At 40.8% G+C, this 13,196-nt stretch overlaps 1 protein-coding gene across 1 annotated transcript; it reads right to left on the bottom strand.

The window, feature by feature from the left end:
* Positions 1–7,220, bottom strand: LOC133985164 (retinoic acid-induced protein 2-like). Its single transcript, XM_062424750.1, has 2 exons — positions 7,117–7,220; positions 1–1,694 (listed from the first exon to the last, which is right to left on the bottom strand). Exon 2 carries the CDS (start codon positions 1,615–1,617, stop codon positions 1–3), a length of 1,617 nt encoding a protein of 538 aa, XP_062280734.1. The 5' UTR covers positions 1,618–1,694; positions 7,117–7,220.
* Positions 7,221–13,196: the final 5,976 nt, after the last annotated feature.

Below are 13,196 nucleotides of genomic sequence, written 5' to 3' on the forward strand. Positions count from 1 at the left end.
TCACTTCCTGGGGAGCAGCGCTGCTAGTCTCTGCTTCTTAATGGGAAGGAAATGGATCTCCTGTGAGCTGACCTTCTTCAGTTTGATAGCTCTGTTTTTAGGGACCTTTTTCAGCGGGTCGTTAGGGTCGTGTTGCTCTCCCTGGGAAACGGAAGGCACTCCGTAGAGCTGCTGCAGAGACGCCCCCTGGCTGCCGTCGCGTTTGATGGAGAAGTTCTTGGTGGAGACGCCCGAAAGGCCTTTTATCTTCCCGCAGAGGATGGCGGGGATCGCGTCCTTCACCGATACGATCACCTTGGCCGTCTGCGAGGTGCTGACTAACTCGAGGTTTCCCGCTCCGCTGAGAGACGACTCCTGACCCAGAGAGCTAGACCCGCCGGCAGTGCTGTCCACCACCCACTTATGCTGTCGGCTGAACTCCAGTGAAGCCAGACTGCCCAGGAGTTTGGAATCTAAACTCCGAGTGCATTCGAGAGACGATTCTCTGTCGCGCTGTGGTGACCCGCTGGAGCTACGTGACTGGGCACACTTCTTTTTCCTCGCAGCAGGCACTGACAAGTCGAGCACGCTGTCCTGCTGCGGACTGGGGTACTCCTGTTTTGGTTCGACTGGACACATCCTGACGGAAAGGTCTAGAGCCTGTCCTTCAACTAGAGGAAGAGAGGACGGGGAGGCATTTTGCGGCTGGAACGGCGGCAAGCATCTACTCGAAGACAACGAAGGAGAGGTAGTATCTTTTGGAGAAGTCTGAGTGCTTTTACTCACAGTGCAAACTGGTTTTGGCATGTTCCCCTTTGAGTCCTCAGTCTGCGGGACAGGAATGGGGATGGGAAGTGGGATGGGCAGAGGCACTGGCAGAGGAATGATGACAGGATAGGGGACTAGAAGTGTGGCAGGAGGGACCAGAGGGGCCAGAGGAGAGGTGTAGGGAGGTGTGAGGGGAGGAAGTGGGAAGAAGGGAGAGCCTGGTGACTGGCAGGTCGACGAGCCTGCCTGGGAAGGGAAGAGGTCCTGCAGGATGGCCGCAAAAGCTGGATTCTGGAGGAGGGAGAGCAGGTTAGCATCCGGCGCTTGACCTACTGACTTTTGGTCGACAGCTGGAGGCAAGCCAAACGACAAAGGGTTCTGACACAGGACATTGTTCTGGAGCGGCAACTGGGGGCAGTTAGCGCTCTGAGGGAGCACAGAAGGATTCATGTGCTGTAGGACCTGCTGATCCAAGACCAGAGGAAGTGAAACAGGGTTTTGGCTCGTTATCAAGTACGGCGCCGCCCCCATTTGGCCAAGCTGAGCCCCAGCTGCTCCGGCCATTTGGAGGTGAATGGGCAGCATCAGGGGGTTCTCTCCCAGGCACACCGGATGAAGGACAGTTGTGGCTACTTTAAGCGCCACTCCCCCTGGAGATTCAGCGGAAGGACTGACCACTGACGGTGCAGGGGTCTCCACCAGGTTAGAGACCCCTCCTTTATTCAGTCCCGCCACACCAGCATCACAGGAATCAGCCAGATTTACTCCATTCTCCACTTTACTGGTGAGCTCTCCTCCTCCAGCCTCAGCATTGCACACATCAGTCTGGGGCTGTGCCATGGTTACAGGCACATCGTCACTACCCTCCATAATTCAGCTCCGAGAGTCGAACACAGTCTTCATCAAGCATCAGTGACACGTGTCATCCATTATTTTTCCAGGTAAAACTGAAACACAGGAAACAGTAACAGACTGTTTAATGCTGTACAAATTCAACAAAGCTTCATGCTGGGTCCCATACAGTACAGCTAAGTAAGGACTAAAGACGTTTATTTTTTCAGATTTAGCATCTTGCAAAATTACAAAATGTTTCACAGAATTAATAATAAGGAGAAAATAAAGTCCAAAGTCCAACAAATACAAGACATTCTATCACATTTACTGAGCAGGAGCTTTAAAACCTAAAAAAAACAGTCTATCAAAACAGTTATTGGGCCTTTTTAATTACTACTTATTTAATTACTGTACTGAACTGAGGGGGGATGAGAGGATTTTTTAGTTTATTTTACATTATATAACTTAATAAGTAACCAAACCATTGTAAAATACCACAGGAAATTGACATGCAGTGTTTCCCAGGGCGCAATTATCACCCGATGTTGCTGTGATTAAAAATTAAAAGGTAAACAGAGACAAGTCCAACATGAAATGGGTTTTTATAAAACTAATATTCGGGATGAGAGTTTCCTTATTCCCGACAGGGCTTTATAACAGAGAACAGTTTGATGTGTCATAGCACAGGTGTCACTAATAAACCTTAACGATGACTCTGCTCCAGTAGAGTGAATAAAACAGAGCCATTGTGATTATCAGCAACACCTGCGTCTTTTTTACTACTGCTGCTGCCTCTGAAATCACTCCTTATTTACTATATAGTGCTCTCTATACTTAGCCGACACCATTGTATTTATTAATGTATCCTCTATAGAGTGCACGCTTCTTTCTCTTAACAATCATTTTATATATGCAACTCTGCAGCTGTCAGTACCGACTCAAAATGATGGTGATAAGCAGCTGTCCCAAATCTCAATTTACTGCTCACTTTAGAGTAAAATACTGAGTGTTTATTATATGGGGAGTAGTGAATGAGTGACTAAGGGGGTGATTTTGGAACAAGAGTGGCCCAAGGACTGTTCTTTAAGGATCTAAATGTCATTTATTAATGTTTGATTAATTAGAAATATGTCAGTATAAATACAATTATACTCAAGCAGGATATAAAATTCTATGTGACTACAGTAACCGATTATTGACAGGAAATTAATTGCCAACTATTATGATCATTTTAATCATTTTTTACATCATCAATAATCATTTTTTTTTAAAGAAAAAAAGGCCCAAATTCTCTGGATGCAGCTTCTTAAATGTGTATTTTTCTGGTTTCTTTATTCCTGTACGACAATAAACTGAATGTCTTATGGGTTATGGACTGTTTGTCCGGACAAAACGAGACGTTTTAGGTTGCTTCTTGGGCTTTTGGGAGACAGTGAGCGACATTTTTCTTCATTTTCTGACATTCTATTAACCAAACCTATCCCTCCATCTGCCTGCCTGCGTATCTATCATTCTTTCGTAAGCCTATTGCGTGTTTGCTTTGCTTTCCACTATGTCAACATCCACACAACACATGTCTCGCCTGCGCTGGCTGTCAAATCTCATCCATCCGTAGTGATAAAAACGTCCCTCGGGGTGCCTGGAGATACAGTGCATCCCGTGTCAGCAGGGTCGCTCATACTGATGGGATCATCGAGGATAATGTATAAGCTCTTGGGGAAAGAGAGAGAGAGAGGGGGCGGGAGGGGGACACTTTCAAATAAGCTGAAACATAACAACAAAGTCCGTACTCTACACCACCTTTTAAAGTGAAAAACTCAATTAAATGCACACATGCAGTTCCAATTTACTAGCATAAGCGTGACACTTTTTTTTTTTCTCCCTCCCAGAAGCCTTCATGTGGTGTTGGGTTGCCTCACTGAGCAGCGAGGAGGAGCCCTCTATCCCCCCAGGCTGGTTTTATATTGTTCTGTAGCATAGATGAGACATTGTAGTCGGGCTCTGATGGATTACACAGAGGACTCTGCGGCCAGACGGTCGACCGATAACCTTGTCGCCATTTCACACATGGGGAAAGGTCGGGGAAGTGTGGGAAGCGTGCACCTTGGGAATACAAAAACATGCTTTAACGTACCCTGCGAGAACCCAATGAACACTTGCGTTTTATGGCTTTGGAGCTTCTGCGCTTACACTCCCCAGTCTTTTCCCACCGTGATATAGATATCAGCTCTTTCTGAAGGATGAGCCGGCAGGTCACGGTCATCTTTATGCACGTTAAGGACTTATGTAATACACACACCGCTTTGTCCTGATGGGAAAGAGTCATGGGACTTCAGGCCAGACCAAAAAAAAAGGGACAAACTGTTGCCACAAGAGTCAAAGCATGGTGCACACATCTGTCTATGCATCATCCATCATTTCTTAATATCTTTTCTTTCTTTGTCCTCTTCCCAAAAGTTAAGAAAATATGGAAATTAGGATGTGATGTTAGTAATTAAAGACTCTGAATAGGAAATCTGGAACTATTCTATTTTTCTTCCATGTTGATGCTGCGGTCTCACTTGCATTCCAGGAAGTTTGAGGCAAGACATTTCCTGCTTGATAACATGGTCATGAGGTCTGTGACACGATAAAGCCTCGCTGACCAATATGAAAGAAGTCTTTCTTGGTTTGACACTCCCCTTCTGTCACAGGCTGGAATGGTTTGGCCCAGTTGTGCACAAAGTGAGGGAAACAAACCAGATATTCCTGAAGCGGCAATAATAAACTTTACATAATCTTCCATCTTAACTCAGCTGTCATTATTTTTAAATACCCTGACTCGATGTGTTCGTTTAGTGAGCTTTACGCTGAGCCTTCAGATCAGGTGACTTGATGCTAAGCAGGAATCACCAGCAGGGTGACATGTTGTTGGTCAGCTCTCCGCTCAACCTCCCATTCGCTTGAATCATGTGAGCGAAATGTCAAACTCTGCAGACGAACAGGAGAAGGAAGTTTTAAATATCTGGAGGGAGCCAAAGAACATAGAGAACATGCTCTGTTTTTCCATGAATGGACTGTGTGACTTTGCTTTGTCTCAGTGTTATTACAGAGAGGGGAGGTCGAAGAAAGATGTCACATAAGCGTAGATAAATTAACGCTTTACTTACACTCCGATTCTTGCTGATGTGCCACAAGCTGAATTAATGATCTGGTTTGTTTTCCTTAAGCCTCTGATTTGAAATACTTCCATGACTGTCGTCACTGTGGTCAAACACGACTGATTAACTGCTACCAGCTCCTCTGGCTAAATCTAACACTTATTTAAAAAGCTGCAAAACTGTACTCACACACACACTCACACACTCACACACACACACACACACAGAGAGAATATACTGTACAGTCTGAGAATTGTTAGAAAAATACATTGAAACATATTCCCATCAGTTTAGCTTTAGGTTAAATGCTTTCATCTTCTTAAATCCTGCTTTTTTCACCACGATGATGGAGGTCACAGCTCCCGTTTGATGACGTTTCTGTTAAATAATGTGACTCAAACTAACCTGAATGAATGCCGAACACTGATAGGACCAGAAGCACCATCTCTCGCCGTTCGAAACTCCCTCCTCATCTGCAAGAGGTTTGTGTTCACTAGCCAGTAACAGCTAATTGAGTAAATAGGCAAGAAGAGACCTAACAGAGAGCCAAATGAAATCCCTCCCCTGTCCCCGTTACTGTAATGATTTCCACATTTCCTCTCCTTTTTTCCTCCTTGCCTCATTGATGGAATGTATGCCATACTAAGTCAATAGCAGGGAGAAAACAACAACGCCTTAACTTTAACTGCATTAATGTGCACTGCAGTCCAAACACATTATAGAGACTGCTCTCTCTCTCTCTGTCTTTGCTCACATGATCCTTCCTTGTTATGGATTTGATTTAGAGTTTAGACTAAAGGGAACAAAAGGAGAAGGGATGGACGGATGGAGCGGCATTGCTGATGATCTAAAGGTCATCGCCCTCGACACCCCTCCGCTCCAATAGCCAATTACATCTCATTAGAGAGCTTCTTCACGAGCAAGCTGCTCTCACATTGATGCAGATTTCCTTTGATTCAGCCTGCCCTCCCTCCAGCTGATCTCCTGGATGCACCAATAGTCAAATACAACTAACAAATGCAGCGATTATTTAAATGATTCGTATCGGAAAAAACATTGATAATCAACAAAAGTCATTTTCCAAACAAAAATTGCACAAAAAAAAGAGTTCCAGCTTCTTTAAGAGTGTTATTTTCAGGCTTCTTACTCTTTAATATACTTAATTGGATATGTTTATGTTTTGGATTGTTAGTCAGATTAAACACTTCGTCTGAAGACTTTACCACAGCAATAAGCTTAAAAATAGATGAATTAGTGATGAAAAAATAATTAGGTGCCTTGAATTCAGTTTAAAATATGATAACACAAGCAGATTCAGATTGTAGTTATAATTTGAATTCTGATCTTTGTGAACTAATCACTGTTTTATCCAGTTTGCCACTGATCAGTTCTGCTCACATGGTGAAATGGTGAGAATGTTTAAAAATGAAAATACATTTCCACACAAGAACTTCCACCACTGGTGGTCAAGTAGCCATGTGTATAAGCGACTGCTGGTAAATAGATTGTTTTCATATGATACACTGAATGTGACATCTTTACACATAATAGTTGTAAATGTACAGTTTTCTCACTATGTGCTGAAAACTAAGAATACTGGAGTAAGAATTCCCTGCTCTATAGATAAACATTCATTCCTACGTATTGTTTATATTATTTATGTTATTACTTAAATGGATTATTTTCTTATTGCAGTTGTGTCCCTGCACGTGAGTAAACGCACGAGCTGTTAAAGCCAAAGCTGTCGCAACAGGCCCCTGAGTGTGACACTGCCAGGGTTCATGTGAGGATATATTTTTCCTTCTTTCTCCGCTGGTGACATTAGTATCTCTCCACAGACATCAGACCGTGTGGGTGCCGTCCTCCCTCCCCGGACAGATATGCTCATTATGAGGCTGTCTGGTCCCTCACAGAGCCGACGGTTCGCCATGAAAGCAGAGGAGGCTGTGCGAGGTGTGTACGCGCGTCTCTACACATCACACACGGAGAGCTGTGTGAGCCTCCGCTGGCATAAATACATTCAATTATATTTACATTTATATTATTTATACACAAATTATGACCTCAAGTCCCCCCACCCCCCAACCCCCCTAACTAGCTTACACTGGAGAGAATGAGCTCGAGCTGACGGACAGTACGCGTTATTCTCGATGCAAGCTAGCTGCGCACATCGGCTCTAACGTTAGAAAAAGGAGCTTTAATGCGTAATAAACTCAGACACAGCTAGTAGTTTAATAATTCACACTTCATCCACATGATGATATTTAAAGGAATTACAGTTTCCGCCGCGTCTATCCTGCATAAAAAAGCAGACGAGCCTTGTCTCACCCCGTTTCATCTCCTTCCCTTTAATGTCATTCTTCAATAATATGACACATATATATTATTTACTCACCTCTCAAGCACACCGGCGTGTTTAGCAGCTTTCCCAAGCCGACGCGTCCCTGTAATGTATCGATGAATGAGAGCCGTGAGACTTTAAAATATATAGATAAGGATTAATATCGCTTCATTGCGGTCCCGTCGTAGCGACTCCAGACTGAAGCTGCGCACGCAACATCTCCCTCCTCCTCCTCCTCCTCCTCCTCCCCCCTCCTCCTCTGTGCACGAGGACATCAGGAGGAAAAAAAGAGAAAAGAATTAAAAAGAAAACATAAACAATATTCACAAAAACGATTTTCAAATAAATACACACAAAAAAACACTCATGTGGCTGCAAAAATGCTTCATTTTACATTATTTGATTTTGCGTGTCTCATGGTTACAAACTAGAGTTTACAACTAGAGGCAGTCATTTGACATCATACATTGTGACTGTGACAATAACCTCACCCATACCATTAACCCACTCTGACTGAAATAATCCTCAGGCAACAAACAGGATGATCTAAACACTTGGCAAAATGAACTTAAAAAGCGCTCAAAAACCATGAATCTTATCTGTATTATCTACCATAGGTTATATAATGAAAGTAATTGCAAGAATGCACAGAAATAAACTTCTGTATAAAGTATGATGAGGTAGATTTCTGAGTGCTAAAAAGATTTTTTAACAAAGTCATTTATACTTTCATTTTGAACAATACTCCAGCCGTGTGACTGGCTGATGACAGAATCAGAGGAGAATGAAGTCTGTCAGAGAGGCAGCTGTGGATGGCAGACTCGGGTGAGCAGGATCCCCTGGGTCTCCATATCAGTCCCAGCCAGCCTCGGGCCCTACTGCAGAGCCCTGGGGGCCTCTCCCGCAGGGAGGCTGTTTAATGCACTATAATGAGCCTCACAATATACCCTGGTGGCATGGTGGTGACTTTGGTGTGGTTCCTTCTTCAGTGTCCCTCCCCCCACCCTGTTTCCAGTCAGTATTACTCACATGTGGAAGTACAGCTCAGTTTAAGACTGGTGCGTGCTGCTCTCATGATGTCCAATCAATACTTTCTTCACCAAACTGGAGGAGAAAAAAACCCAGAAAATTAGACACAGTTTTCCATTTAAGTTTGGCAGGAAATACCTCGCAGGTGCTCTCATCTCAGACAATTTCTGGTTCCACTGCTGGAAAAATGTGTCACTGTGAATAATCCTGAATTTTCATGTTACTTTTCTTATATGAATTGGACACATTGTAGTCATAGTCCCCACACTATTACAGAGTGTGTTCAACCTACACTGACTACTTACATATAAATCTGCAGGTCTTTTTGCATTGAGTGCAGAGAAGCTGTGTGTGTTCTTTTGAAGGTTTCTTTTGATCGGTCCTCATAATCAGACAGATTAAGTTAAAAAGCCATGTTGGGCTGACATTTGCTTAAGGCCTATACAATATCTCCAGTGCTGTCTTTAAAGCCAGAGGGTATTTAAGGATACAAAGCCAAGTGCACAACACAAAGACAAAGACTGAATGAAAGACATTTCAGAGGAGTGCCACCATCAAAGCTCGACTGGTTTATTCCTCAGCTTCTAATTTTTAGGTGCTGTAAAGCTGCCTTTAAATCTGATATTTTCATTATACAATATGACATTTCTCCAAAAATACTACACCATTTTTTTCATGTCTACACAGCCGACCACTCAAACCATGCCATCCTGTCTCCCTCGTTAATCGAGGTCAGGGTTCATGGTCAGCGTGCCCTTTGATGGGTACCCACTTGGGATACCAAACAGTCCGGGCCTTTGTTTACCTTTTCTTTTTTCCTGCGCTCACAATCTCAGCTCAGTCGAAATGAACAGAGAACAAGGCGTTTTTGTCTGTCACAGGCCCTGTTTGACATGAGCCAGAGCAACAAAAAGAATTCACACTGACTTCGGAGCTGGAGCACGACCATGAAAATGACATGCAGAAATGACATGTTAATAACTGCCTCTGAGCCACAAGCCACCTATATACAAAGAAAACTGTTTAGATTTGGTCATATAGCTTTGAAAAAAAAGGCCCAGCTGTGTTATTTCTCTGACCGGGACACAAAGAAGCCTAATTTAAATGTACCCTCAATTTGCATTAAATTACCCAGTGGACGTTCTCCTGTGTATTCAGCTGAAGAACACCCTCTAGTGTTCATTTCAAATCAATCAGCCAATGCGGTGAGACCCCACATGCCACCCCTATCATCAAGCTCTGTATAGGCTCAATCAGGGTCAATATGAGGCAATAAAATCATAAGAAACTGGAGTTATCATAACATAAGAGAGCAGAGATGAAACAAAGCGTGCACATGTTTCAAGTATAGCTCATTATGCTTGAAGGTGTTAATTCTTGCCATTTTACAGTCTGATTAAGAGAATAACACACAAAGACAGATGTGCTTTAAGTCGTAGCAGCCTTTGTATAAATATTGAACATTCACGGGACTATGCAAGACGTGTGTGAAATGTAAATCCACTTTATGGCTATATGTTGTCTTTGTGTTTTTACTACTTCCAGTTTTCCAGTTGGTTTTATTTTAAATTGAACTGTCCTCAAGCTCATATCACCCAATTCTTTAATTAGATCTGTACAAAATAGATCATACATTCGATTTGTTTTGTTTTTCTACTAATATAGTGAAACCAAAGGAAAATTGTAGTCCAGTTATTCTAGTTTGACATTGTGAGAAATGTCGCCATCTAAAGGTTTGAAGATAAAACAAACACTTTTACAACTTCAGTAAGATGTTTTGGTTTGTAAAAGCTATACATGTGCAGGTGTTACTATTAACATTAACGATGGCTCTGTTTTAGTCAAGTGTCCCTGTAAACCATGACCGTGTGATAGTGAGCCAGGACCCTGAAACTGAAGCAGCTAATTGGAATTCAGCCATCATTCATTGTATTATTTATACCAATGCATTTCCTTCTGTGACGTGTTTAAATGTACTCAATGAAAAAGGCAAATAATTACAAATAGCATATGATTCATGCCGAAGAAGAGTGAAAAGTCATTACTTAAAGGTTATGTAACTACATTTTTGTTATTGTCAACAAATACCAGTCACAAATGTTTATTTTCCTTTTTTGAAAAGGTAGAATTTCCTAAAACAGCTGGGCACTGTAGTTTTTAACAAATGTTACTCAAACAGGAGTAGAAAGTGAATTTAATGGGGACTATTTTAAGCAGCGGATTATCACACATTTGGGGAACCAGTGAGTATTTCTGGCAGCAGGATGGTATATACTTGTGTTTAAGTCAACTACAGTGGCATATGTTTGCTGTAATGAAGGAATATGTCACCCAGTGCAGCACAGTGGCTCTAATGGCACAGAGGAATACATTATATCAGACTCTGGATACATAGGAAATACTTGTTTGTAGGATCACTTGTGTTCTTTTCACTGGATTTGTTGACAATGAGAGAAAACAGAATAATACTAGACTTATACCTTAATCATGAGGTGTTCAAATCAACAGATTTCTTATGTGGGTGATAAAAAAAGAGTAAATAATTAACATCACACCTGACCCCAAGAGTCATTTTCAAAGCAGTCACATTTATTTGTCTTTTCATACACTTTTGCTAAGCAGCCTGTTGTGCTAGCAGTTGGCTTTGATAGGATTTACTATGGGATTTCCACAATGCTTACTAAAAAATAAATACAAGACAAAGTGTTCCACAGCTCAAAAATATAGTACAAAGGTTTGAAATTAATGTAAACTTTGAAAACATGTTGTTTGTTTGTTTGTTTGTTTTTTACATAAGAAACAATTCAACAACCTTTGTGACCATTCCAAAAGTTTTCGTATTTACAAGTTTGTACAAAAAAAAAATTACAAAGCTGATAGCTACAGTATAGAGGTTGGTCTGAAGTCCAAATGAAATGCATCTAGTACCATAAGTTATGTTGTAATTCTTCTTTAGTATTAGGTTTTAATGTTTTCAAGAACATTTCAATCAAGTAAACGAGAAGAGAGAAACCGTCCAATGCTGTTAACATGTACACGTTGTAGCCTTTGGAAGGAGCATCTAGTCCACTCCTAAAGCGTACTCAAGAGTATGATTATTGTTCAAGGAAAGTCAAACAGCTCCATGTAAAGGTCTATAAATATCTCCAGGTACAGCAAGAGACAAATGAAACTTCACAAACATCACTTTATCAGTGCAAAAAAAAAAAAAGTTGGAATGAAGGTTCACAGACAAAACCGTTGTGTACCCTGTTATATGTAAATGAAATGATGTGGAGCATTTATTTGAGTTGTGTGAAGTTACTGAAAGGAATCATCCATCTGTGGTGTTTATTAAGGCCAAAATCAAGCTGATATTTACACTCCCATAGGGCAATATGGCTACATAGACTCTGTCAACTTTGCATAATGGTTGCTGTGATAAACACCATATACTTACTCTATAATCACTGTGAATATGTGGGACAGAAAACAGACTCAGCGTGTCAGGGTTATAACTAAGACCTCACTTGTAGCTTATGACTGTTCGTGCCATCATTTAATGACAATTATGAGTTGCTTTCCTACTCGTCTCTGCAACCAGTGTCTCAAATAGTTTTTAAAATTTGTCTCTTATAAACAAAATAAGAATCTGAATAAAATAAGCTATTTAAAATACCAGCAATGCATTGCATAACTTTACGTGTAAAGATTTCAGTTTTACGTTGGTGTAGACCCTTTTCTGTGTCAGTTAAAAAAATAAATATATTTAGATTGTGACGACACAGAAAAATAGGAGACCATGGCGAGTTATAGTTTGATGGGGAGAAAAATAGATGAGCATTTGGTACAAAATAGCAGCAAATGCCAGCAAAAATCCAGAGCTTTCATCTTTTCGTTACGGACGATAACCTGGCTCCAAATGCAACTCGACATCCACCATCAAAAACCGAAAAAAATCACACACCAACACTTAACCTGCTGAGGCCCAAGCTGCTTCCTCACTTATTCTCTTCTTGTTGAACAGAGTAAAATAAGGCATATTTGATCCTCCTGAACACTTTCCATTTGCCCCTTTCGACGATTCGTAAACACACCATGTCAGCAAAACCGGAAATGACCATTATTACTTCTTCTTTTTTTTTTTTTTAAACACATATGACCTCCTTGTTCTTCTACAGCTCTCCTGTTTCACAACCTCCAACTTTTTTTTATCACTTCTTCGACTCCCACGTTAGCACCTGCTCCCTTCTTGTCTCCCGCGATTGTCAAGTTAGTGCTCGGCTTTGACATTTTCTGTCTCACCTCTAATTTACTCATCTTATTGCATGACAGTTTTTAAATGTTGTAATAATATGCTATCTTTGATATAATTTACTATATGCTTTTTAAAAATGACTAAGTAAAATATACAAAATCATCACACCAAATACAGTTTTTCAGCAATATGAATAGATGCATTGAAGCTTCACATTTTTTTTTTCCCGGTTAGTCCTGATGTTCACTTGGGGGTTTAAAAATGATTCTGGCTTGATGAAATGTACAGATTGTGTCTAATTGCATAGGTATTCACAGAATACATACAGTTCATACAATATATTTTTCTATTTTCACAAGATACTGATAAAAAATTGTCAAATTTTAGGATTTGTTTAATAACTGGAGAAATAATTTGACAGCAGAACATCTAAGATTAAACATGGATGTGTCTAACATGGCTTTGGCTTGACATTAGCCACAGTTATGTTCAAAATGTGCCTTAAACTAACCCAGTAAAATGTTTTTTGCTTGTCATTTTTGTTCATAAATTATATTTTTTCACAGAGTACAGATAGTTAATACTCTGGTTCTTCTTTTCATGTGGAGTTTTTTTATACATACGTATACATATGTATGAAGTAATTATTAACACAGGCAAATGTGTTTCATGTATCCACAGACTAACCAAAAAGGAAACAGCTATGAAACTCATCCACAATCAGTAAATTCATTATTTCTATTACAAAATGATTTCATCCTAATGTTCTGTAACCTCTTCAATGCCCCCACTATGTCTCATATATATTAAATTAATTCTGGTCCATTTATTTGAATTGTAAACTAATTTCATACCTTTTGACAATTTT

This window comes from Scomber scombrus, chromosome 8 (genome assembly GCF_963691925.1).
Source record: "Scomber scombrus chromosome 8, fScoSco1.1, whole genome shotgun sequence".
NCBI classification, from domain to species: Eukaryota; Metazoa; Chordata; class Actinopteri; order Scombriformes; family Scombridae; genus Scomber; species Scomber scombrus.